The sequence below is a fragment of the Beta vulgaris genome, chromosome 3 (assembly GCF_026745355.1).
Source record: "Beta vulgaris subsp. vulgaris cultivar EL10 chromosome 3, EL10.2, whole genome shotgun sequence".
Taxonomy (NCBI): domain Eukaryota; kingdom Viridiplantae; phylum Streptophyta; class Magnoliopsida; order Caryophyllales; family Amaranthaceae; genus Beta; species Beta vulgaris.
This window is the reverse complement of record NC_079204.1, coordinates 11647655-11672874: the sequence shown is the minus strand read 5'-3', so window position 1 is coordinate 11672874 and position 25220 is coordinate 11647655. Positions and strand designations below refer to the sequence as shown.

The 25220-nt window shown below is 35.0% G+C and overlaps 2 protein-coding genes and 1 pseudogene across 2 annotated transcripts; 1 reads left to right on the top strand and 2 right to left on the bottom strand.

Annotated features, from left to right (window-relative positions):
• Positions 1-1425: 1425 nt before the first annotated feature.
• On the bottom strand, positions 1426-11282 carry LOC104888683 (hypothetical protein). The gene is made up of 9 exons (XM_010673716.4): positions 10328-11282; positions 10135-10190; positions 9186-9309; positions 8972-9078; positions 6372-6447; positions 4961-6279; positions 2914-4828; positions 2682-2825; positions 1426-2596 (listed from the first exon to the last, which is right to left on the bottom strand). The coding sequence occupies exons 6-9, from the start codon at positions 5029-5031 to the stop codon at positions 1754-1756; spliced, it is 2973 nt and encodes a 990-aa protein (XP_010672018.2). The 5' UTR covers positions 5032-6279; positions 6372-6447; positions 8972-9078; positions 9186-9309; positions 10135-10190; positions 10328-11282; the 3' UTR covers positions 1426-1753.
• Positions 11283-14834: 3552 nt separating this feature from the next.
• On the top strand, positions 14835-15835 carry LOC130590696 (mRNA-decapping enzyme-like protein; annotated as a pseudogene).
• A 1992-nt stretch (positions 15836-17827) lies between these two features.
• LOC104888682 (endoglucanase 8) lies at positions 17828-23941 on the bottom strand. Its single transcript, XM_057393579.1, has 7 exons — positions 23683-23941; positions 22387-22827; positions 21868-21960; positions 21593-21763; positions 19101-19209; positions 18717-18880; positions 17828-18322 (listed from the first exon to the last, which is right to left on the bottom strand). Exons 1-7 carry the CDS (start codon positions 23896-23898, stop codon positions 18002-18004), a joined length of 1515 nt encoding a protein of 504 aa, XP_057249562.1. The 5' UTR covers positions 23899-23941; the 3' UTR covers positions 17828-18001.
• Between the last annotated feature and the right edge of the window lie 1279 nt (positions 23942-25220).

The window sequence follows — 25220 nt, the reverse complement described above, 5'->3', positions numbered from 1 at the left end:
AGCAAAAAGCCCAATGCACATAACTTGAGACAGTAGTGCGGAACTACCCAAAAGGTTCAGCCAGAACAAGAAACTCCACGTCATGCACGTTTCCCAAAGAATTACCTGTTTACTTCTGCTCATAGTCATTTTTAAACTCTCACATGTCTGCCGCATGACCACAATTACTTGGAGAAGTTTTGAAGTTTTTTTTGACAGCACATCAATGATTTATTAAAGGTATTGCTTTTGCTTTATTGAATTGATTATAGCATTATTTTAATTTTTTTCAATTGATAAACTATCAATTAAACTTAGATTTTGTTTATTTTATTTTCAATTACTAAGTTATTGCGGCCACTTCGATAAATAATGTAAACTTAATTTAATTGATCATGTGCTCCTTCTAAATATTTATTAAAACAATAAGTACTATATATGAATAGTTTATTCACTTTATAAAAAAAAGTAACATTAATATTGCAAAAATATCAGTTTGATTACTCAGACGATTTTTTGCGAAAAACTACCTTATAAGTTCAGTTTTTTGCGAAAAACTACCTAATAAAAAAAATGTTGTGAAAAACTACCTAATAAAAAATTTTTGTTGTAAAAGACTACCTTATACCGAAATTGGGGAGTTGACTCAAATTTCCGATGTTGACCAAGTCACATGAGTTGCACATGTACTTTTAAAGAACCCCTAATTTAACATTTTCCTCAAATTTCCCCAATTTTAATCCCCTCTCTCACCTACTTCTCAGCGGGTCTTCCATTATTTTGACATTACTTCCTTGAAAAATTTCTTTGATTCATAATTGAAATCTAAGGTCTGTAAACTTGTCTTTTCCTCTTTCTCTTTCATCTAAAATGGTATCAAATTTCATGTCTTTCTATTTCATCTTCGTTCTTTTTCTTAATTTTTGCTTCATCATTTTCGAATTGTTGTGCAGGCTCTTCATTCACTTTCCATTTTCCTTTCTCCATCATCTAGCTTCTCCATTGCTTCTAAAAAAAACTGGTTCAACGAAAAAATTGTTGGTCTTGTGATTTTTTTAGATCTTACAAAAAATTAGTTAAAGGCAAAGAAGAAGATGCGCCATCATCGTGAATCTGATTGTGGAGTATGTAAGTAGCAGTTTATTTCTTAGCCTTATTTCGTACGAAAATAAAATTTTAATTTCAGCTGATAATCAACCCATCTCATGCAGGGTGATCGCTGCAATTTGAACCCTGTACCTGGATGCACATATCCAAGTTCACCTATGTATGAGTGTATGACCCATTCGCCAATGTAGATGACGGGTCCCCCGTATTTAGCTAAGATTGCTCTTGTAATGGGAGATTTAATGTACTAGTCTAATCTTCATCTTTTATGAGAAATGTAAGTGTTAATTTTTTGTCAAATTGAGCTATGTATTGCATTACTTTCTTGTGTTTAATTAGTACTTCAATGCAATACTAAGGAAATTCAACATCATCAAAAACTAATTGTTTCAGAGATTACATCAACAAAAAAAACTTCCTTTTGAACCATACATGAGGATATTCGTACTTGTAATAACGTAAGAGTTAATAGAAAGCTAGGAAAAAACTAAGTTACTAACTGCCAGTAATACTTATTTGGAAAATGCATGAAGGATTAATAGAAGTGCTTGCTTGGCTTGAGATGTTGCTGTAGGTTGTTAGTTGTACTTGATTGGGTGTTTGTACTACTACTGGTTGTTATACAATAGAGGCAGTTGAAGTACTGCTTGTCAGAAGACTGCTTCACCTATGTATGTCTTTGTTTCTTTGGCCTCCCGCCCTTTATAGTTGGATCAGTTGATGGTGGCTTTGTTGGATTTTTGCATGTCCTCTTGTTGTGGCCTAATCCACCACAATTGGTACATTTATTTTGCTTCTTGATCCTGATCACCAATTGGCTCTCCTCTCCCTCACCTGGTTCTTTGATTCTTTTTTTTAGCTTAGGCCTACCTGGCATCTTTCTATAAGGTGGGGGTAAAGGTTTTGGGAGGTAGGTTTTAGGCCATTGATCCTGTCCTGGCATAGGGTGAAAAGAAGGACCATAAGTCTTAGAGTAAGTTGACACATGATATGCCTCATGCACAAAATCTTCTATATTAAGCCTCTGCCTCACTATGCATGCTAAAGCATGGTAGCAAGGGATGCCTTGCAAATCCCACTTGTAACAACCACACGTCTTCTTAATTAAATTCACCACATATGTCTCTCCAGTTGACAAATGATCCACCTCAAATTCAAGTACATCAGCTTGAGCAACATCACAATTTCTCACTTGCTCACTGGCCTTATCTATCATTTTCACAACGGAAGGCATAATTATACCCTCAAATTTCTTTAAACCATTTCTCTTTGCATTACACCTCTTCATAACATACCTTCTTATCCATTCCATCATGGATAAGATAGGTTTTGTTCTAGCCTCCCTCAGTACACCATTAAAACTCTCACATGCATTATTAAGCAACATACCAGACTTGGACTTAGTTGCAAAAGCATGCCTACTCCAATGACAAGCTGGAATATTAGTAAGATATTTGTATGCTTCAGGTGACAACATCTTGATAGACTCCATTTGAGAATCAAAATGCCACTGATATAAAATTAAACACATGTTTCAGTAACATATACAATACTCGCTACATTAACAATCAATACATCAAAAATCATATATGTACCTTAGTTGATGCTCTTGCTGCTTTCCAGAAAGATTGTCTATATAACTCTCCAGGGAAGGATCTTTTGAAGTTGGCCCATATGTGCCTACAACAAAATCTCACCTCTGCATTTGGGACAACTGCACTAAAGGCATCCAATAAACCCTGGAAAAAAACTACGGTAATTGAGTTATGTATAAAAATCAGGCAAAATTAAACAACATTAAACATTTGGTAGGAAGTTACAATTTACCTTTTGTCTGTCAGACATGTAAGTGATATCTGAGGGATTGCCTTCCCTAACCCAAGTCACGGAATCTGCTACACTTTGAATATCCTTCACGAGAAGATCCAAGAACCATGCCCAAGTTTCACCATTTTCTACTTCAACGATGGCCCAAGCAACTGGAAAAATGTTGTTATTTCCATCCTTAGCCACTGCAGTGAGGCATATTCCAGGATGTGGCCCTCTCAAATGGCAACCATCAACCCCAATTATGGGTCTACAACCTGCCAAGAAGCCTTCCTTACAAGGTTGCATGCATATGTACATTCTTTGGAAACAAGGAAATGGGGTTTCAGTGTCTACTATCTTCACCACAGCTGTAGAACCAGGGTTATACTTTCTTATTGCCTCAGCATAGTCCCATACCCTCTCATATTGTTCACTTGCATCTCCATGAATCATCTTCATTGCAATTTGCCTAGCATAATAGCACTTATAATATCCAATTTCAACACCAGTTACCCTCCTTGCTCTTTGCATAAAGTCAACTAGCTTCCAAGATGGTGTATCTCTCCATTCATCCAAAAATCTCTCAGCCAAATATTCTGAAGTAACTTTGTTGTTTTGGTGTTGCCTGCCACAATTGTGTTCTAACCTCAGACTTTTGATTTGGAACGTAGCCTCGCCTTTAACCTTTGTGCAATGAACCTTGAACCTACATTTTTTCTTTTCTTTACAAGTGCATTTAACCCTTTTATTTTTCTTCCACTCACAACCACACCTATTCACACAATAAACACTCACTCTCTTGCTACCATTGTGCAAAAAGTAGTAGTTGTATTGGTTGTCAATGGCATGGTACCTCAATGCCTTCTTGAATATTGCACTAGATGGAAATTTCAAACCTAAATACAACTTGATCTTACCTTTGAAGTCTACTGTAGGGTTAAAAACTAGATAATGTACCCCTTGCTCATCATCAGAATCAGGCAAGCTGCATACTTCATCATCAGATTCATTCAACTCCTCATCACTGGCCAACTCAATGTTTATTTCTTCTTCTTCAACATGATCAATTGTCTTTTGTTGACCACTATTTCCACCCAAGTTCCTAGTTACACTTTCATATATGTCCTCATCCACATTCTCAGCAAATATATCATCATCACTCTCATCCTCATAATCCCCATCACTTAATACTAAATCACTATCATCCTTATCAAAACCATCAACTGACCCAATATCACCATTTGTTGACCCACCCTTTGTTGATCCACCCTCACCTTCTACAAATGGATACTCATTAGCAAACTTCTTCCATTTAGCAGATCTAGGGGTTATATTTGACCTACTATAAGGTTGTTTTTTTGACAGTTTTGAGCTAGGAACATATGAAGGTGGAGGTTTATGTGAGTTTATGTGGTTGGTATTTTTAGAACTAGGGTTATGAGAGGGTATATGGCTGGAATCTACTTTATTAAGTGGACCTTTTGCTAACTGACCCTCAAAAATGTGCTCCATTAACCCACTTTCTGATCCCCCAACCTGACCATCACCATCCACACTTTCCCCATCTTCATAGTGAGTCACATATAAATGGTATCGTCCACTTTTTTCAGGAGCTTCTAGAAATTCAGGGATATCAGCATCACCCTTTATTTCCTTCCTACCATTAAATAGTGTGCATCCTTTCTTTTTAAACCAAATTTTTCCAACATTCTTGAATTTTAATCCATTTTTAATCCAATCTGCAAACTCAAAGTAACAAACTTCTTCAACATTAGGGTGCAAACTAATGCCATAGTAACTTCCAGACCCTGGTACATAAGAAGTTGTTTTTTTCTTTGAGTTTGTCACAAATTTTCCACCATAATACAGATTTATGTTAATAGGAGACATTAATCTATACCATGGATAATCTATGGTTGTTCCACCATTAAACCTGATGCAAAACAAACAAGAATTACACGCCTAAGAAACTGCAACTTACCTAGGTTTTTAAAATTGCAATAATAATTTAAAATTAATAAAGCAATAAAATAATCAAACACTTAATCTAATTTATTGCAATTACCAGGGCCTTGTGACTATTTGGAACTTGCTAACGCTTGGTTCCTTTCCAACTCTAAAGCCACCTTTACCCATTGAAAAAGACAAAAAAAATCACAAAAAACGAAAAGAAGAAGAAAACACAAACAAATTTGTTGGTAAAAGAGAAAAAGACAAACTTACAATCTTAATTAATAATCCCCATTCAATGATTCAAAGATTTCCTTCAAGCGAGTAATGACGAAGTAATGGAAGAGCAGCAAAGAAGTAGGTGAGAAAGGGATTAAAATTGGGAAAATTAAATTTGGGAAAAATATTAAATTAGGGTTTTTTAAAATACATGTGCAACTCATGTGACTTGGTCAACACCGGAAATTTGAGTCAACTCCCCAATTTCGGTGTAAGGTAGTCTTTTACAACAAAAAATTTTATTAGGTAGTTTTTCACAACATTTTTTTTATTAGGTAGTTTTTCGCAAAAAACTGAACTTATAAGGTAGTTTTTTACAAAAAATCCACGAAAAATTGACAATTGTAAGTGATTAGTATATTATTCAAGGAAAGCGTAAATATTATGAAATCACTTACAACTAACCTATTAGGTATGTATTTTTTCTTAAATCAGTTTATAATTTAGTTTGTAACATACTTCTTTGTATTCGTTGAGTTGGGCTACACTCATTGATTGAAGTGGATGAATTATCATTAACCAATCTAAATAAAAAGAATGTATATATTATCATTAACCAACCTAATTAACCAACATACTATATATTTACTATGATATTTGGTGTAATCTAAATTTAATTGTTTACATTGACTTTGGAAATAAAATTCGTATATTTTATATTTTTATATGTTCATATATGTTATTGTAGAAAATTTTTGGCCCCCGGTAGCTAATGTCCCAAGATCCGCCACTCATATCAAGACCAGATGATATAGTATCAGTTGCTTTTGTACTTAATAAGCTTGCTGTATAGGACAGTAGAAGTACATTATAAATCTATGAGGGAGAATTGTGAATAATGTGTTTCTTTTTAAACTTTGCCTTTAGTGATATTATGATTACTGTCACTTTCACAAATAACAAATCAAAACATTAATGGTACAAACATATCATTTCACTTCTGAGCAATGTAGTATACAAAATGACAAGGTTTTGGAGCTCTAGGTGAGATCCTTAAACCTAGTTGAAGGGAACTAAAAATTCTGAGAATCAGAAAGATTCTATAGAGAAAAATCCATTAGTAAAACATGGAGGCTCAAGATGATCTTTTGGGAGGAGACATGTTATGAATTAGAGATAATGTTGTAGTTGCAGCGAAAATCTTCACGAACATTTCTGTAACATTTAGGTCATAGACAAATCATCAATGATTAGACATACTTGTCAATGTAAAGTAGTGAAAGGCAAAAAAGTAAAGAGGAAGTTACCAAGGAAAACATGAAAAGCTTCAACGAGCAGACCCCTTTGTTTTTCCCAGCAATTAACAACCCGACATTGAATAACCTTAAGATCACACAAACATAAGAATTTTAACAGTCGGGGAGAGGAAAAGCAACAACTTTTACTAGTTCACCGAGAAAAATGAGCAGATTGGTAAGAAATGAAGACTTTATACAGAAGGTTTCATGTCATTTTATTTCGTTTCTCCTTGAATACCAGCACCGCATACTCCAAACTCTAGCATAGATGTGTTCAGGTTGTTAAACCATGATGATTCATCAATGCACACAATTTAAAGCATGGTGTACAAGAGAGACCTTTACCACTAGGGAAAAAACAGAAAATAAGGACAATGGTTTGCTTAAAGATTCTACCTCCTCCGTCCCAAAATAAACTTCATATTCTGTTTTTACCTTATTTTAACATAAACTTTGTCTCTTATTAGGGTAAAGTTTATTATTCACGTATTTCCTCTTTTTCCTCTCCATCCTATCAACCTCTTTCTCTATCCATCTGAATAACTGGTTCTCTAACTAACCACAAGCAATTGTTTCTTCTACTTTTAACAACTATCTTGATCTCCATTCCCAAATCGATAAAGTTTATGTTGGGTCGAAGACAGTATGCATTAGTTTTTTTAGAAAGAAAGTTTTCATCTGAAGTTCTTCTTTCATATATATGAATAAATGATCGCGCATTCAAAAAGATGGATTTGTGGGATCTTCCACCTCTCTGCATTGAAGTGGATAGGATACAATGGTTTTTACAACAACGAAGTGAAGTTTGGTAAAAATAAGCAAAGCTCCTTGATGGAGGCATGAGTAGTAAAGCAAGCCATAGAAGTTCAACTCTTTGAGCAAGGTCAATGACAAATAATCTTCCAAAACAGTCCAACAAAAGCTTCTTGCTGCTCTTCTAAGCATCTCCGACAAAGAACTCTATGAGGCCCTAATACTTACAACACTAACATGTATATCTATTGTGACAGCTCACACAAAGCATAGCGCAATATTATTTTCCAATCTATCATTCGGAAAGCTCAACGTTATGAGCCCTAGTATAATTCAGTTCTACATTTTACAGTGAATGCTACAGCAATAACCCGTCACTAAGGCTGCAGGAGGAGAAGGGGTAAAATTAAAGTCTTTCCACAAAGGATGTTTACCTAGTTGCCATAGTTTTGCCTAATCGTTCAGTCAAAAGCATTTTTATGCCATTCACACAGGTAAAGTTACTCAATAAAGACGTAATATATTGTTGATATAAACAGCAACTGCCCCAGTCGATAGCATTGTCCATATTGATTTTCTAGAAGATCAAAGACTAAAATGTCTTACTGCCACAATGTATATTATGGAATAAGGTGATAGTCAGTGTCCGCAAAGACCAAAATAAGACAACCCAAAACAGGATGTGAAAAAAAGAGAGAGATTTTTCCCAATCAGGTACACCTGGTCATTTTGCAGGATATATGAGCTGTTTGTCAACTCCCTTGATGGCAAAGATATCAAACTCTGCTAGCAATGCCAAAAATACCAACTATTCACCATTGCCATATCTTCCAATACTGGCTTAGAAGTTATGCCTACTGCTCCCAACAAATCCAATTTAGTAGAACAGAAAAGAGATACCATTTAGATACCATTAATAAGACATAAGGTTAAAAGAACAAATATTCTTGTTCCTGAAAACCAGATATAGGTGTCTAAACAAGTGTTTCAAGCTTGCTGCTTATAGGAAATACTATTCTGACAATGAAAAGTATAAATCGGCACTAGAAGCCCTTGGAACCCAGACAATCAGAGTTCACTGATCCTAATACTCTATATTACTTTACGTAAGTAAGCCCTATGAGTTGCGAAACTATCCATAATAAAAGTCACTAAAACTGAATCATCAAACTCCTTAATCTCTCTCCGACGCGTGTCTTACACCCTGTTCATTCTAGAGTAATGGAGTTAAACATAGCTACCCAACAGCTACTTCACTTAATTTTCCATCCGACACAAAATCAAACCAACAACATTTGTTGGCATGAAATTCGTTAGCTGACACCATATCCTCATTTACCAGCTGTATTTTATTGATATAGTCAATTGTTAAAAAAAAATATAGTCTTAACTCTATCTCTATCGTAGTTAAAAGTTAGGTACAAGAAAGGCGCACAGGAAACAAAATGAACAAAAATTGACACAAAGCTAAAAAGAATGTCTTCCTGAGGAGTTTATATTGATAGGTGCATCCTTAATAAAAGAGCCCGCTTCACTTCATCAACCCTTGAACTAGAGAATATTGACAATTAGCATTGATTCACACAAAAATTGCCTCCTCATTTACAGTTATTTCTTGGAACAAGAAAAAAAATAGCCTTCATAATCTATGTATTTCTTATTTGCTATTTTTTGCATGTTGACTGTTGAGATTCTATTAATGTTGCTACTAAAGGCATTCTACTAACAGTAATGTTGATGACTTGATGTACAAGCTGCTTTAAAAAATTACTGTGTAAAAAGAGATTGTTCAATTCTGGAATTCAGGATCTGCAAAATTATCTGATTTATGTTCTTTATAAACAAAGGGCCATTACCTCCAATAGGAGATTGCTCTTCATTGCACAAGCTACTGAGAGAAACATTGCAACAAATGACATGATCAAGTAAATCTTCAATAACGTTGATCGGCTTTGTCTACGGCCTTCAGAACATAAGTAATCGATAAGATTCAAATAAGTTCACGAACCAAAGTACGTATACACTTGATATGAAACACATCAATGCACAATAAGAAATAAATATACTGACCTAATTCACCAATGACAAGAGACAGAAAACTGAGAATAACTGATGAAAGGCCAAGCACATTGGGATCTTCTCCTTTTACCATCGGTAACAATATTAGAAAGACACCAGCTAATAAAACAAGTCCCTGCAAGACCAAATCAAAATTTGAGTCACAAAAAGGACCAAATTACCTACCTAACAGAGAAATCAAATAAAATTTGGCAATGACCGTAAGGGCATTAGACTACTCCTGGCAGATACGCAACTGAAACTTCACAAGCATATCACTCCATCAGTCCATCTTACTAGCTGATGTTGCAAATATAACTTTAACCCCCAAAAGCTTGGACAACTAAAGAAACCAATGGAAGTGCAAATCTTTCATACGGTTCACTGAAAGGGAAGATAAAGAGATCCCTGCAATTATCCTCCCTTTGCTCTCCCATTATATGTCCAACAAAAGGCAAACCTCCCCCCCCCCCCCCAACTACCCCATTCCTCCAAATCCTCCGATCTAAACGAAGTGTAAACGTTCGGACACTAACAAGCGATCGTAATTCCCCTACTCCACCAATATGCCTTCAGGAATCCGCATATTCCACCAGTATGTATATCTAAAAGCATCAATAGCTTAAATAATCCTACAAAAAAAAGAGCTAAAAGCTTTAAGTTTTAACCAGTATGTATATCTAAATGGGCAATAAGTAAAATTCACATATAACTCACACTAAATTTCACATGTTCCCAAACGTTCTCCAATTCAAATTCCTATGACATACTTAACTAAACACATAAGCAGGACATATCCAGATACAAATTCCACACCAACTCAATAACCCAACAAAATTATAGCATAACCATAATCAAAGTTCCCAATTATTTAAGTATATACCACTTCATCTTATTCTAAATTCTAACTACTGAATTCAAAACCAAGTTTTAACAACTGAAGAAAGATGATGAATGATACCTGAATTAGGAGGAAAATAGAGAGACGAGACTTCCCTTTAGCCACTTTTGTGTACCCTTTTGATCAAATTTCAACAATAACACAAAAAAAAAATCAGAGAAAAAAAGGTCAAATTTTGCATATATATGGAAGAAAATTGGAATGGTAAAGAAAAGTGCAATGAAAGAATGTAGGAGAGAGAGGAGGGGCATACTGGAATCAACGACCATGCGAAAGGAAAAGTCGGAGCCATCAGTTCCCGACGGCCTTCCGGCGGCAGATCTTCTCTGCTGCATCCCCTCTTTTTCTCTCTTTTTGGGTTTAGACTTTAGAGTTTAGATGTTTAACTCCAACAACAAACCATGTTCTCCCATGTTTACTCTTTAACTAGTTGTTGCCCAAGCCGAAGCCCAGGATCATTGCGTATAATTTGTTTGGTATTTTTTTTAATGAAATTAGTTGAATTATATCAGCATATATATTTAGACAGGCGATGAACGTTTGATGCTTCATAACTTTCAATTAGTATTGATTACCGGATTTTAATAAATTAATTTTGATATCATTCACTTTTTACAAAATGGGTCACTCTTTTAAGTCAAAATAAGTCATTTTTAAACAAAGAATAGTTGTTTATTGAGTCATTTGTATATGAGTAAAAATGACCCATTTAGAACAAAAGGTTTTCCTGGTCTAAAGAGTATTTTTTTCTATTAAAAAGATCACTCCTATTAGTCTTATATAAGTTTATAATTAAGTGTCTATATATTTACGACAAATAGTTACCCATGCAAAGTCATATCATATTGGATGGGCCCTTCAAATTAGTTGATTCGACACGATAAAGTTTGTAATATCATTTTTCAAGTCATAAAGACATGTTCCATTTATGTTCCTACCCATGATTAATTGAAATTAACTACAATATATTTTTCTCAAATTCTTTAATATAGGTAATATTGTGTTTTTTATTATGTAAAAGGCTAAGCATAACATAATGTTTAGTGGACCCGTTTAAAGATTTTTATAATGCAGCAAAGTTGATTTGATGTTTTACTGTCACTATTATGGTAAACGAAAACTTGATAGGTAATATAACTTGTAAAATGATGATATATTAATATATTACTCATTTACTCATTCACTTGATAAATCAATTAATGTAGGAGTCGAAATTCTGTGTCAACTTAAAAAGCATAATTACTTCTTCTTACAACAAAAAAAATCAATATGATCTTGTAGATTACTTGGTTAATTAGTGTATTTGTATCTCAAAGGAAAGGTTATGGGTTCGAGTCTTAACACACGCATTTTTATTGTTTAACTAGTTATTAGGCCCGGGTTATTCCCCGGGTAAGAAAAAATTTCATTTATTAATATAATATTTATAACACTAAATACAACTTAGCCTAGTGGTTAAAACTTTAATATATGTACTTGAGGTCTCGTGATCAAATCATATACTATGCAATTTCTTAATTTTTTTACTGTACATGAATTACATGAACTAAAAACTCAGTTATTAGGCTCGGGCTATGCCCCAGGTAAGGAAAAATCTCATTTATTAATATAATACTTTATGATAATAACACTAAATATAATTTAGCCTTGTGGTTAAAACTTTAGTATATGTATTTGAGGTCTTGGGATCAAACCCTATAGTATGCAATTTCTTAATTTTTTTATTCTACATGGATTACATGAACTAAAAAACCATAGGGAGAGCACCACATGACACATTTTCTTATTTTCGCAGGCCTTTTAATATATTTGTATAGATTATATAGATATTGATATAGATTTGTATTTTTTTCTCTTGAGCTTTTTTTAGTTTATCATGTATAAGGGAGACTTTCTTGTTTTGGTGGGAAAAAGATTGGTGCTTCTACTAATTCGCGGATAGAGAGTTTATTAAGATATAAGGAGTCACTTTCTTGTTGATGATATTAATTTTGAAAAATTCAGAAGAATGTAGTCTAGAGAAGACAATGGAAATATCTAGTAGGAGGAAATCTAGAAGCATGTACCTAGAACTATCTAGTTCATAGAAGTAGGAAGAGTATGTTGGTTTAGCATGCTAATATGCTATAAATACAAGTGATGTAATTAAGAAGTCGGTGGTAAAGTTCAAGCTCAACATCTCAATCTAGATCAACAAAGCACAAAACAACTGCCATCTTTCTGCCATTCCTTCCTAGATATTGTATAGCAAGAGAAAGCTCATTGGAAACAAACAACTGCCATCTTTCTGCCATTCCTTCCTAGATCTTCACTCTTTCTCTTTCTCTTTCTCTCTCCTCTATTTCCCCTAAATTTTTAGGGTTTGTTTCTTTATCACCGACTTCTTAATCTTGTTATTAGATAATATAACAACTGACCGCGATCTGCTAGATCGTATGTGAAAAAAGTTGAGGGGTTGGAAGGAAAAACTATTGTCGCGAGCAAGGAAGGAAGTGTTGATCAAAGCTGTTATTCAAGCCTTTCCTACATACCTTATGGGAGTATATAAATTCCCTGTTGCCATCATTCATGAGTTTAAATCTGCCATGGCCCGTTTCTGGTGGGGTGGTAGTGGAGATGAGAGGAAGATGCATTGGTTGAGTTGGGATAAATTGTGCAAACCCAAGTGCTTGGGTGGTATGGGCTTCAAGGATTTGGAGGTCTTTAATGATGCTCTCTTGGGGAGACAAGTGTGGAGGCTAGTTCAGCATAAAGCCTCCCTTCTTAGTTGGGTTTTTAGTGCGAAATATTACTCCCATGGGAATGTGTTGGAAGCACGCTTAGGGCACTCGAATAGCTTTTCCTGGAGAAGTATCTGGAGTGCGAAAAGTTTGGTGAAGGAAGGTCTAATGTGTAGAGTGGGAAATGGGCAGAATATTGACATATGGCAGGATCCTTGGGTGGGTGATGATAGGGGGAGGTTTATTGAAAGTGATAGGTGTGAGAATCTGAAGGTGGTAGGGGACCTCATTGATTATGAAAGGATGGAATGGCGCTGTGATGTGATCGAACAACATTTTACTGAGAGGGACCAAAATTGTATATTTTCGATTCCCCTTAGCAGTAGGTGTGGTAGTGATGGCTTTATGTGGGCGTATTCGAAGGACGGTCGATATACTGTTAAAACAGCCTACATGTTGGGTAAGGGTGGTAACTTAGATGATTTTCACTTGGCATGGGTGAATTTGTGGAAGCTTGAGATTTCTCCAAAGGCTAGACATTTCATGTGGCGATTGTGTACCAATTCCTTACCTGTACGTGCTGCTCTTAAAGCTCGCCATATCATTGAGGAGGCGCCTTGTCCTTGGTGCCGCAGTAGTGATGAAACTGTGTTTCATGCATTGATGGGCTGTGTGCGGTTTAGACAAATCTGGGTGGAGTGTGGATGTGCAGCGTTGTTGGGTGATGGAGAGGACACTGATTTCTATGAGCTTCTGGTTAGTTGGGGCGAGATGGACGCAAAAATGGTGCAGCGTGGTTGCTTCCTCGCGTGGAACTTATGGAGTGAAAGAAACAAGTTCGTTTTCGAGAATGTTCGCACACCTCTCGAAGTGATTGCTCAGCGAGTTGCTCGACAAGTTGAGGAATATGCCTCCTATGCAAACCGTATCTACGCAGGCTCTCGAAAGCAAGTCACGCCTAGTCCTAACAAATGGGGCGCTCCTCCAGGCGGGTTGGTGAAGGTAAATGCGGATATTCTTATACAATGTTGGTTTGGGGGCGGTGGCCCGTGATAATAAGGGGGACGTTATTTTTTCGGCTGTTCGCAGAACCAGGGCGTGGTGGCCACCCGATGTAGCTGAGGCCAAAGCAATATTCATGGCGGTTCTTTGGGCGAAGCATCATGGCTTGAAGGAGGTGATTATTGAATCAGATGCCCAGGTGCTTGTATCTCGCTTATCCTCGGCAGCTTTGTTTCACTCGGATTTGGATGCTATTCTTGGTGATATTGTTAGTCTTTGTTCGTGGTTTAATGTTATTAGTTTTTCGCATGTAAGGCGGGATGGGAATGCTGTAGCTCATCACCTTGCCAAAGGGCCTGCTCTCCCCAACTTATCTTCAGTTCAGTTCAGTTCAACTCTCTTCAGTTCAGTTCAGTTCAGTTCAGCTCTCTTCAGTTCAGTTCAGTTCAGCTTCATTCTTTTATAACCATTTTGTTAAATATTATTATTATTTTTATTATTATTATTATTATCATTATTATTATTTAAATATATATCATTACTGTTAAGTATTATTATTATTATTATTATTATTATTATTATTATTATTATTATTATTATTATTATTATTATTATTGTTGTTGTTGTTGTTGTTGTTGTTGTTGTTGTTGTTTCTATATATTATTTTGTTTATTATAGATTTACTCATTATTATTACTATTATTATTAGGAGGAACATGATTTAGGTCAAATCACAAATAAACCCACTTATTTTAGCCCATAAACCAATCAAATCGCGTCAAGACGGTTTATGATGTACTTTTTGCGGTCCAACCCAATCATTATTTTTATTACTAAATATTTTTATATTATTAAATCTAATTATTAAAATAGTAATATTAATTTACTTCTTAGATATTATTGTTATTATATATCATCATCAAGTATTAATATATTAATACAAATAATATAAAATAATAATTATTAATTATCATTATTATCATTAATTATTATGATTATTAATATTATTAAGTTTCTGCCATTCCTTCCTAGTTCCTAGATCTTCACTCACTCTCTTTCTTTTTCTCTCTATTTCCCCTAAATTTTTAGGGTTGGTTTGTTTATCGAATTCGAACAACGATGCCTCAAAGTGTTAAACTTATGCCAAATTTAGATCAACAAATCACAAAACATATCAATCTCACTGTTCTTCAACGATTTGATCCTTGCATTCAAGATATTGTTCTCACTGCTGCTCATGTCGCCTTGTACGAGTTTAGCATGGGTCAAAATCAATGGAGTCGCAAGGATGTTGAGGGATCACTCTTTGTTGTTAAGAGGAATAAAGATCCTTGGCATCAGTTCATTGTGATGAATCAAAGAAATACAGAAAATCTTGTGGAGAATCTCTGTGGGAATTTCGAATTTGACGTTCAAGTTCCTTATCTGTTATACAAAAATGTTGACCAAGAAGTTAATGGCATATGGTTTTATAATACACCTGAATGCGAGGTGGTTGCTGATCTCTTTAACAGGATAATTATACAAGAAGTTGTTCAGAGTCAGTAGTATCTAACAAAAGTGAGTTCAATACATGAATCGTCATAAGCTTCCGTTAATGGATCTGGTGTTACTGAGATCAGTTCTATCTCAAACTTTTTCAATATTTTTAATTCAGGACAGCCAGTGCAAGCATATCATCCTTTCGATCGGTGAGCTATTGGCACTGATAGGCAGTTCCAGTCTGATACCTGCTCCTTCTGTGGCCGCATCAGCTCCTCCTGTTCATTTAATTCATCATCATGAAGTTCCTGATTCAACTTACAGAAGCAATACCTGCTATCTTTCACAATCCCCATTCTTCTTCACCTGCAGTTTCACATCCACCTGTTTCGTCGTCCATGCCACCCAGTGCACTGCAGCCTTCATTGAATCTCCAACGCCCATACGGTGCCCCATTCCTCCAACCTTACCCTCCGCCTGCACTGTTATGTCCTAAAAATTCTACCTAAGCTGAATTGTGCAGGTTCGTTGGCTGGCGTGACTACCTGGAGTTCAGCGTGTTTGGATCCTCTAGAGTTGTAAAATAACTCTACAAAGTAGAGTTTGAGCAATATCAACCATCAGATAAAAAATCAATGGCTCATATATTCTCTTTTCAAAATTCCCCCTATTTTATCTCATCAAAATCCACCCCTAAATCTTTTTCTTCCACCAATATGAGCCCTTGATTTTAAAATGTATGGCTCAGATACAACTCCACCTTGTAGAGTTTTCCTAAAACTCTAGAGGATCCGGACTCGAGTTCAGCTATAAAGCATCAGTTAGCAGCTTCAGCAAACTTACCATAAATCCGAAGACAAATTCATCAAGGGATAATCAAGACCAAGTCAAATAAACGTTTTTGTGCCTAAGAAGTAGGGCGGAAGTGGTTGTTGAATAGAAGAGAAGATACTCGATGATATTAGGAGGTCGTGGCATTTTATTAGGAGTTAGTTGTGTAACGTTTACATAGAAGGCAACGTTCTAATAAATGTAGGGATATAAATAGAAGCAAAAGTATTGGGAAAGGGCAGTTCATTCATATCAATTACATTCAAACACTCTTTTTGCTTTACATATTCCCAAGTGTACTTAGCACAAGCTGTAAGCTGTAATCTTCATACATAGTGGATTGGTAGTCTCATTGCTACCCGCGGTTTTTACCCTTTTCTTGGGGTTTTCCGCGTCACCATTTCTTGGTGTCTTGTCTTTGTCTTGCAATTGTTTATTTTAGTAGCTAGCATTCATTATTGTTTCTTGCTACATCTTCATTAGCTGTAGATCCTCAGCTAAGTTCTGCCTGATCAGAATTTGGCATAAACAGTTTGGCGCCCACCGTGGGAAACTACAGCTAAACTCTCATTGAAATCTCAAAAGAAAACACCTTCATTTCATTCTAAAACATGGCTGACGATTCTGCCGAAGCGATGAAAGCTGCCTTGCTGAAGGCTCAGGAAGATCTTCGCCGCACCCAGTCTGAAACTCAGCAGACTATTGACAACCTCAGGAAGGAGCTAGAATCTGTCAAGAGCAGCAAGTCACCTAAGCTGACTATCACATAAATATGTTTCTGATTTACTTCGTAAATTCCATCTGCATACTGTTAAACCAGTTACCACTCTTGTTGTCTCTAGAGTAACATTGTCTCTGCTTGATGGAGAACTTCTTGCTGATCCCACAGATTATCGTAGTATGGTTGGTGCATTGCAGTACTTAACTATGACTCGTCCTGATATTGCTTATGCTGTTAATATGGTGTCCCAGTTTATGCATGCTCCTCGTACTACTCACCTTCATGCTGTGAAAAGAATTTTCAGATATCTGCAGGGCACTCTAGATTATGGACTTTATTTATATAGCAGCAGTTCTCCTACTGTTGTTATTGCCTATTCTGATGCAGATTGGGCCGGATGTCCTGACACACGACGTTCTACTACTGGTTATGCTGTTTTTCTTGGGAAGAATATTATTTCCTGGCGTTCTAAAAAGCAACCTACTGTCTCCAAATCCTCCACTGAAGCTGAATATAGGGCAGTTGCCTACACAGCTGCAGAAACTATTTGGCTCAAGCAACTTCTAGCTGACATTGGCCACTTTCTCCGTCGTCCTGTGATTGTCTATTGCGACAATGTCTCTGCTACTTATCTCACTGCTAATCCAGTTCATCATGATCGTAGCAAACATATCGATGTTGACTATCACTTTGTTCGAGAAATGGTTGCCAAGGGAGATCTTATTGTTCGACATGTTCCTACACAATCTCATGTTGCAGACATTTTTACTAAAGGTCTATCTACTGATTTGTTTACTAAACATCGTACCAATCTATCCGTTGTTTCACCTCGTAAAGATTGAGGGGTGTATTGGATAATATTATATGTAAAGGGGTAATATTATATTGTAAATGGTAGAATGATACTTTCATTGTTATAGGTCTGTATTGTAAACACTATATATATTGAATGTCAGGTTAACCTATAACAGGTTAACACACAATTATTCCGACACTTGTACACTTGTTGATGCTTAATGGTTACATGTGAAATCACATTATGTAGTAAATTCTACTACATTATAAAAACATGTGAGCTAAAAGGTTACAAATTTGAATTGAAAAAATAAAAAGTTAATCAAGGAATCAAATATATACAAATAATATGACTATACCAACATATCAAGAGGAATTAGTGTGTGTTATAAAAAGCCAAAAGCCCTACAAGAGGTGCATTGATGTATGTAGCTGGTTCTGAGTGAGGAAAATCAGCTCGACTATCAGAATATTTGTCATTAATGCCTGGTCCTCCAACAATAGCACCTACCAAAACATTAGGATTAGGGTTACTACTGAAGAAATAGGACGTTCCTCCTTGGCATTCAATGTTTTCAGGATGCACATCAATAGAAGGCAAAGATGAGGCTCTATGATGTATTCTTTGAGGGTATTTTCTGCCAAATCCCACCATGTATGACATATTTAGTGGATTGTCTCCAAGTATGTAGTCCACCTGCATTAGACTTTGTTCTATTAGGTAAATTCTGACTTTAAATTCAATTATTCGACTACAGGTTAGTTTGGCATGTGTCTTATAAAGATTGTTATTTCCAATGATTACTTGTTTGTTGTCTTCAGTATACTTCTTTCGTTTTAATTTAGTTGTGGTACTTTTAAAATCACGGATTTTTAGGCAATTTTTGGAGAGGAGAGAGATAGACAAAGAAAAGAAAGGAGTCTCATGCGATACGAGAGAGATAAAAAGATGTTATTACCTAAAATGAAAGTGTAACAACTAAACTGAAATCTTTTTAAAATAGAAAGTGTCACAACTAGATTGAAACAAAGGAAGTATAAACATTTTTGTGAAAATTAATTTTAATCGATAAAGATTTAGCTTTAACCACCTGACGTTTTGCAAGTTGGGCAAGTCTCGAGGGTTTTGCAATAACATTTCCACAACGGATTGTCCTTTTTATAGTACTAGTATAACGGGCATAAACCAAAAGTAAAAATGAAAGAGTTGTAGAGTGTTGCATGTTACTTCCACCATCTTTGAACAAAAGTCCACCTAAAAATTTACAATAAAAAGTAAAAAGAACATCAACATAGAAGTACGTTAAAATACAATATACGAGGCATTACAATAACACTTTGTGTGATGTGTATACTATTTCACACTTTCATAAATAAATAAAACAAGTATTTTATGAATGGATAATATTTGTAAGGTTTGATAAAGGGAGTAATTTGGTATGAAGTTTTTACACAAGTATATAGATGCAACATACCTGGGCTATATGAAACAAATTTGGTTGGAGATTCGGGCAACACTGAGCATACAAATTTGTCAGCATTAGTTAGGAATGGATTAGGCTGAAGATGGTTAGCAAATCCTAACTGCGCACCATAACAAAACCAAAGCAAAAGATTAAGTGTCATACATATATAATTATTGTACAAAAAGACACTCTTTAGGTAAACTGAGATATATGTGCAACTTGTGTAGTTTGTGGCGAGAACTATATGATAATGGTAATGAATTACATGAAATTTTGTAAACAAAATCATATATCAATGTCTATAATAATATTATTTCATCCTCAAACGTGTCTTTTAATTTTCTTCATAATTATCTATGATTTCGATACCTCCCACTAAAGTAGTAATATGTATACTAATTTTATGACCATGGACATTGACCAAATACTTGCTAAATAACTTATAATTAGAGATGGTCAACAGTGCGGGCCAATTCAACCCAGCCCACCTCGTGGGCTATGTGGGTCGGGCTAGCAAAAAGTCCGGTCCAGCCCACCTTGAACCGTGAAATTGGTGGGTGAACTGTGGGCCAGATTTCGTGAGCCCGGCCCACTAAAGCCCACTTTGGGCCAGATTTCGTGAGCCCTGCCCACTAAAGCCCACAACTAAAACCGTTCAGTCCGGACCATGAAATCGGTCCAACCCGACCCATGAACCAGACCAGCCCAATCCAAGTAAATATTGAACCAAATTGTGTATATTTTAATCAAATTGTATATATTTTAATCAATTTGCATATATTATAATTCAATCAAATTTAAAAATAATGAAATTATTCATTAATATTATTGTATATATTTTTAATTCATTGTAAAGATTTTATGTAACAATAATGAATAATTTCAATGATTAAATAATTTTGAAAAAAAAATCTCATGCTGACCCGTCAGTCCGATCCAGCCCACCAGATCCACGAACCGTGAAAATCGGTAACAGACCGGTGTGGGCCAAGATTTTTCAGCCCGCGCACCAGCCCGCACAACCCATGAATTTCACGGTCCGGTCCTGGGTCGTGAAATCTCAACCCAGCCCACTACGGCCCACGGTTCTGCCCGCCCACCTCGCACCAGTGGCCATCACTACTTATAATATTAGTCCTACTAGAATTTTTTGCACGCGATGCGTGCTTGAATTTTTTTGAACAGAAACTCAATTTTCTTCGGTATAAGAGTCAAAATTTGAACATTAGACATACGAAGTATAATTATTATTAGTTGCAAAATTTGATTGGTTTAGTTTCTGTCACTTAAGTCTCTCACCATTTTTTTTTTTTTTTTTTTTTTTACTTTTCAAAGTTAAATTCTCTGAATAAAATAGAAATTTTTTTGAATTTATTTATGATTTCTAATATTATAATTTTTTAGTTGATTTTTGAATTAAGTACAGTACTTCATAAATTGTAAAGAAAGTAGACAATTTGATTTCAAGTCAATTTTTTCGGTTTGTAGTTTGTAAGTGAATTTTTAATTTTTGTAAAGTTTTCTCATTTTAGTGATTTGCATAACGTAAATTATGCAATTTTATGATTTTATTGACTTGTGAGTGATATTATAATTATATTTTTGATATTTTTGTTTGAACCCCTTTGATTTGTAAGTGAATTTGTAATTTAGAATGGGAAGGGGTAAGATAGTCTCTTCATTCGGGACACCATAGTTCCCCCTTCCCTTATATAATAGAGATATGTTGTACTTTAATTCTTGAATGATATTTTATATAAACCTTTTTACCTTGATAATTATCGCTATTATATAATAGAAAAAAATACGTCCAAATATATGTAAAAGTTTCATTATATATAGGAAACAGTATAAAAAAGTAAATAATTTTTTTCCTTGTCTAATTTCTAAATTCTGATTTCACTACAAATACACCTCTATTTTTTATCATGACCCACCATTAATTGTGAATGGTTCTTGAGAATAGTGATTTGTAAGTAAATTTTTGTAAATGTTTTTGTATGTATTGACGTTCTAGTTATTAGTTTTAGTTTGTATATTAATTTTAAGTTTTAATAAAGTTTCCTGATTATTTGAGTGATTTGCGTGATTTTTATAACATGATTTTCTCAATTGTATGGGTGATTTTAAAGTTTCTTCTTTTAAGTGATTTGTGAGTGAGTGTTGTAAATTTATTTTCTTGGTATTTTGATTTTGACATTCCTTTTGTAATTTAGAAAGAGAAGGGGGGGCAAAATAGGCGTTTCAAAAAAGGACACCGTTGCTCCCCCTTCCCTTATATAATAGAGATATTCACAATTTATTATTGTCTACTAGATAGGTGAGTATTTTTTTTTTTTTAAGATAAGGAGAATTCCCTTGCAAGGAAGGGGGGAAATTGATACAAGAGGTGAAAATCGAACCTCTGTCACACGGGTGGGAGGAGGGCCTTACAACCACTAAGCTAATCTAGGCGAGTGGATAGTTAGACATAAAATGGTTAAAATAATACAAGTACTTGCCTTGGAAACAAGTACGTTAATGCCAGCATGCTTAGTATCCCATCCAAATTCTGCAAAGCTACCTCCGTTATAAGGTGGATCTAGTTTGTACAAGTTATCTAGGACATAACTTGAGTAATATGGTAATTTTGATGCCCTGAATATCCAAGCTGCTGCCCAGATTAATTCATCCTGCCGTAATTAATCATCCATCCATCATTAAAATCTTCATGGTGATTATGGACTACTATATATTATATAATTATATTAGTAGAGAACTTTTGTTTTCAGATTACCTGATAACCACTGAAAGAGCAGTAAAAGGAACAGACCCAAGGTCCAAGACTGTCATTGTAAGAGCCTTGGTATGTATTTGCAAAATTAAACACCTGATACATACAATTTTTAAAAGGCATTATAACACCATTTTCAATAATATTAATACTACAAGTATAGAAATTGGAATTTCTCTATTGTATTATGTCAATAAGACGTGCCAAAATAGTATACACGAAGATAATTATGAGTCAAGTGAAGTTTATAACACAAGTACATCAAGTTTGTCGTACTTAAAACTAGTTCAAATTAAACTATAAGGTCGTGTTCACTTCACCTTATTATTATTGCCTGAAATTAATTGAACATTGACTATCGAAACTGATTTTTACTGATACAAACTGATTTTTGTTTATTTTCTAGTGTTGTTCAAAGTGATTGTTCAAAGTGAGTTTAGCTGATCAATGATAATTTCTTTTTAAGTTGATTGAAATGAACATGGCCTAAACAAAGTGTTGAGATAGAGTGATAGAGCATACCGTTTTGGCGCGGCTAAGAAGACGTGCGGCATAAGTACGATTAGAAGACCTTAAGACGATGGAAGAAGCAGCCAATGCAGCAGCAATTTCAGCAGAAAGTTCAGAGCCTGGATACTTTCTGCTAACAGCAAAGGGGGTTCGAGGGGTGTCCATATCTTCTGGCCTCTCCCAACAATTGTGATCTGCAAAACCATCTCCTACTTGAGCAACCACGAAACCTGGAACACTGGTGCATTTCAACAAGTAGTCCGTGGCCCATTGGATCGCGTCGAGGGCGTGCGGGAGTTCAGAGCCAAAGAAGGGCTTGAAATCTGCCACACTCCAAGCTAGCATGGTTGTGGTGAATGCCATAGGGAAGTTGAATTTTACATTGTCACCAGCATCATAATACCCTCCTACTAAGTCTACCTGTTTTATAATGCCAATTTTGGGATGTTGAATCTGAAGTATGATATCAAGATCATGTAAGGAGTACGAGAGAATTGAAGTTCTAGTAAAAAAAACATGTGAACAAACCATTTCATCCTAGCTAAGCTAAAATGATTGTCTTGTATTTCCTCAAAAAATAAACATCAAGATGTGTACCTAATAGAATAAATTATTCTCTCATCGAAAAAATAAATATACCCATAGCCTTTCTCGCTCTCATTATATATATTTTTCTATATTATCACTTCTCTCGAGTTCATACACCGCCTTGACTAATAAACATATGAAACTAGACTTTTAAAGAATTTATAGGACTTTTTCCTTTATTTTAATATTACATTGTAAACTAGACTTTTAAAGAATTTTAGGACTTTTTCCTTTATTTTCATTAGTAAAACTGACCGAGCATTACTCGGGTATCAACATGCTCATATTCGTTGTAGAGTAAAATTATGACATGTTTTTAAAAGGTGTTAACATAGCTAGGTGTAGCTAAGTAATACGAGAAAAATTAATTATTAAATAAAAGGGTATTATGTAAGTTTTTTCATCTTCCATCCACATGTTACAGGCTCAATTCTCATTATATTATATTAAGGGGGAGTAGGGGAATTTAGAGTAGGCTATAATTTAGGTGTCTTCGGTGAAAGTATTGTTATTATCACCCAAAAAAATTCAAATATATAAATAAAAAACTAAGTAGACAAACTATCAAAATATTATGAAAACGACTAGATATTGGGAAAACTCCTTATTGGCAAATAAAAATTTATAAAAGACTATAAGGAGTCATAAAGACCAAAAACTGAAAACTGATAGTAATATCGAAAGACTTTTAAATGTTCCATGTAAAAAGGATTTACTCACACCCATTTGAATTCCATCGCGAAGAGCAGAATCTTTGCGCCAAGTCATTCGTTGAGAAGGTGGCAACTTCCCTGATCTTTGTCCTTCAAAGAACAATATGCTCTTTGATAGTGCATCTCCATAATTAGGGCGCGATGCTGCTTCTGAGTTTGCTGCCATCTCAGCCAACATTATTCCCATTAAAACTAACGCCATCCAAGCATTCCAACTAGCCATTTTCGTCGTCGTCGTTGTTATTTGTTCTCGAATATAATGATCCTTTTTATAAGTAATGTATTAATCTTTTGTACCAATGTATTAATTTGCAGCATTTATAGATATAGAGATTGTTTTCTTAGAAATTAAGCGTAAAAAAGTGGGGAGATAGAGAGAGTGAAGAGAAAGGGATAGAAATGACGAAAACGAACAAGTTGGGGTAGAAGAGAATTGGAGTTAGGCGTGGGAGGCGCGCTAATTGTGCGACTTGCAAAGGTTGTGTGATAAAGCTAAGGCAGCGGTGCATGCATGTTCATATGTTAATTGGCTGAATTTAATTCTAAGTTTTTTATGGGATAACTTTGGAAGATATCAATGTAAGTACAAAGTCGTAATAGTGGGCTTTAGAACGCAAAGATTTTCTTGGTTTTTTGTGTTGATAAGTAGTTTTGATGTCTAAACCCGTTATTGAAATTAAAGTGTCCGAAATATATCCCATGTCATGTACCATATACCATTGCATTGTATTGCTTGCTTGAGGAATACGTCAAAGCTTTTAGGAATATTGTTCTCCAATTAAAACGGGTGACGGGTGACGGGTTTGAACTCTTTTAGGAGACATAGTCTGTGTACTATTTTTTATCCGATCTTCTTTATCATTTTGATTCCGCTTGTAATTTATGAATTGCGCGTGTAATTTCTGGAGTAAATAAATATAGTAGTTGTACTCTATTGGCATGAATCGTGATTGATTGGTTGATTGTTGATGTAGTGATTGATGTTTCAAGAATATGACAAAAGGACCTGAAAAGACTACTATCAATGTGCTAATTTGGTTCAATATATTTTTGTTTAATTTTTTACATCTTTCTTTGTTCTTTTCACTTTTTCAGTTTCCTTTTTTTTTTTTTTAGCTTTTTTAACTTGTAACTATGTAACTCTTTATGACTTACTGATAAAAAGGTCACCACAACAAAATTCAATCGGTCTAAGTTAAGCATCATTGATAAATCAAATTAATTATACCCAGTTACATGTATATGCTACAAGCAACTGATGTTATACTGTACTATTACATTTATAGTGTTGAAGATATGCAAGCAGATTGTAAGCATCAGTAAAGCATCAGCAGCTTGCAAATATCAGCAAAGCATCAGCAGCACTGAAGCAACAACCTTCAGCTCTAACAGACTAAGCCAGCTCAGCAATTCTGTTATATGTAATAACAAACTTGTACAGCTCATCAAGAGTTAGTTACTACTGTTTCTCTTTTTCATTTAGTTGTATATATATATATATATATAGCTGAGGTTGTAATAATTGTAGTTAATGAATTACAATAC

Bases quoted from the DNA above. Each gene is read 5' to 3' on its own strand.
- LOC104888683 (XM_010673716.4), bottom strand. From the start codon at position 5,031: ATGGGTAAAGGTGGCTTTAGAGTTGGAAAGGAACCAAGCGTTAGCAAG. The intron at 2,826-2,913 runs GTAAATTGTAAC...GTTTTTTTCCAG, and splicing joins ACATGTCTGACAGACAAAAG to GGTTTATTGGATGCCTTTAG. The intron at 2,597-2,681 runs GTACATATATGA...ATTTTATATCAG, and splicing joins CAGCAAGAGCATCAACTAAG to TGGCATTTTGATTCTCAAAT.
- LOC104888682 (XM_057393579.1), bottom strand. From the start codon at position 23,898: ATGGCTAGTTGGAATGCTTGGATGGCGTTAGTTTTAATGGGAATAATG. The intron at 21,764-21,867 runs GTAATCTGAAAA...TAATTACGGCAG, and splicing joins GCTCTTTCAGTGGTTATCAG to GATGAATTAATCTGGGCAGC. The intron at 18,881-19,100 runs GTATGTTGCATC...GTAAATTTTTAG, and splicing joins ATTTGTTTCATATAGCCCAG to GTGGACTTTTGTTCAAAGAT.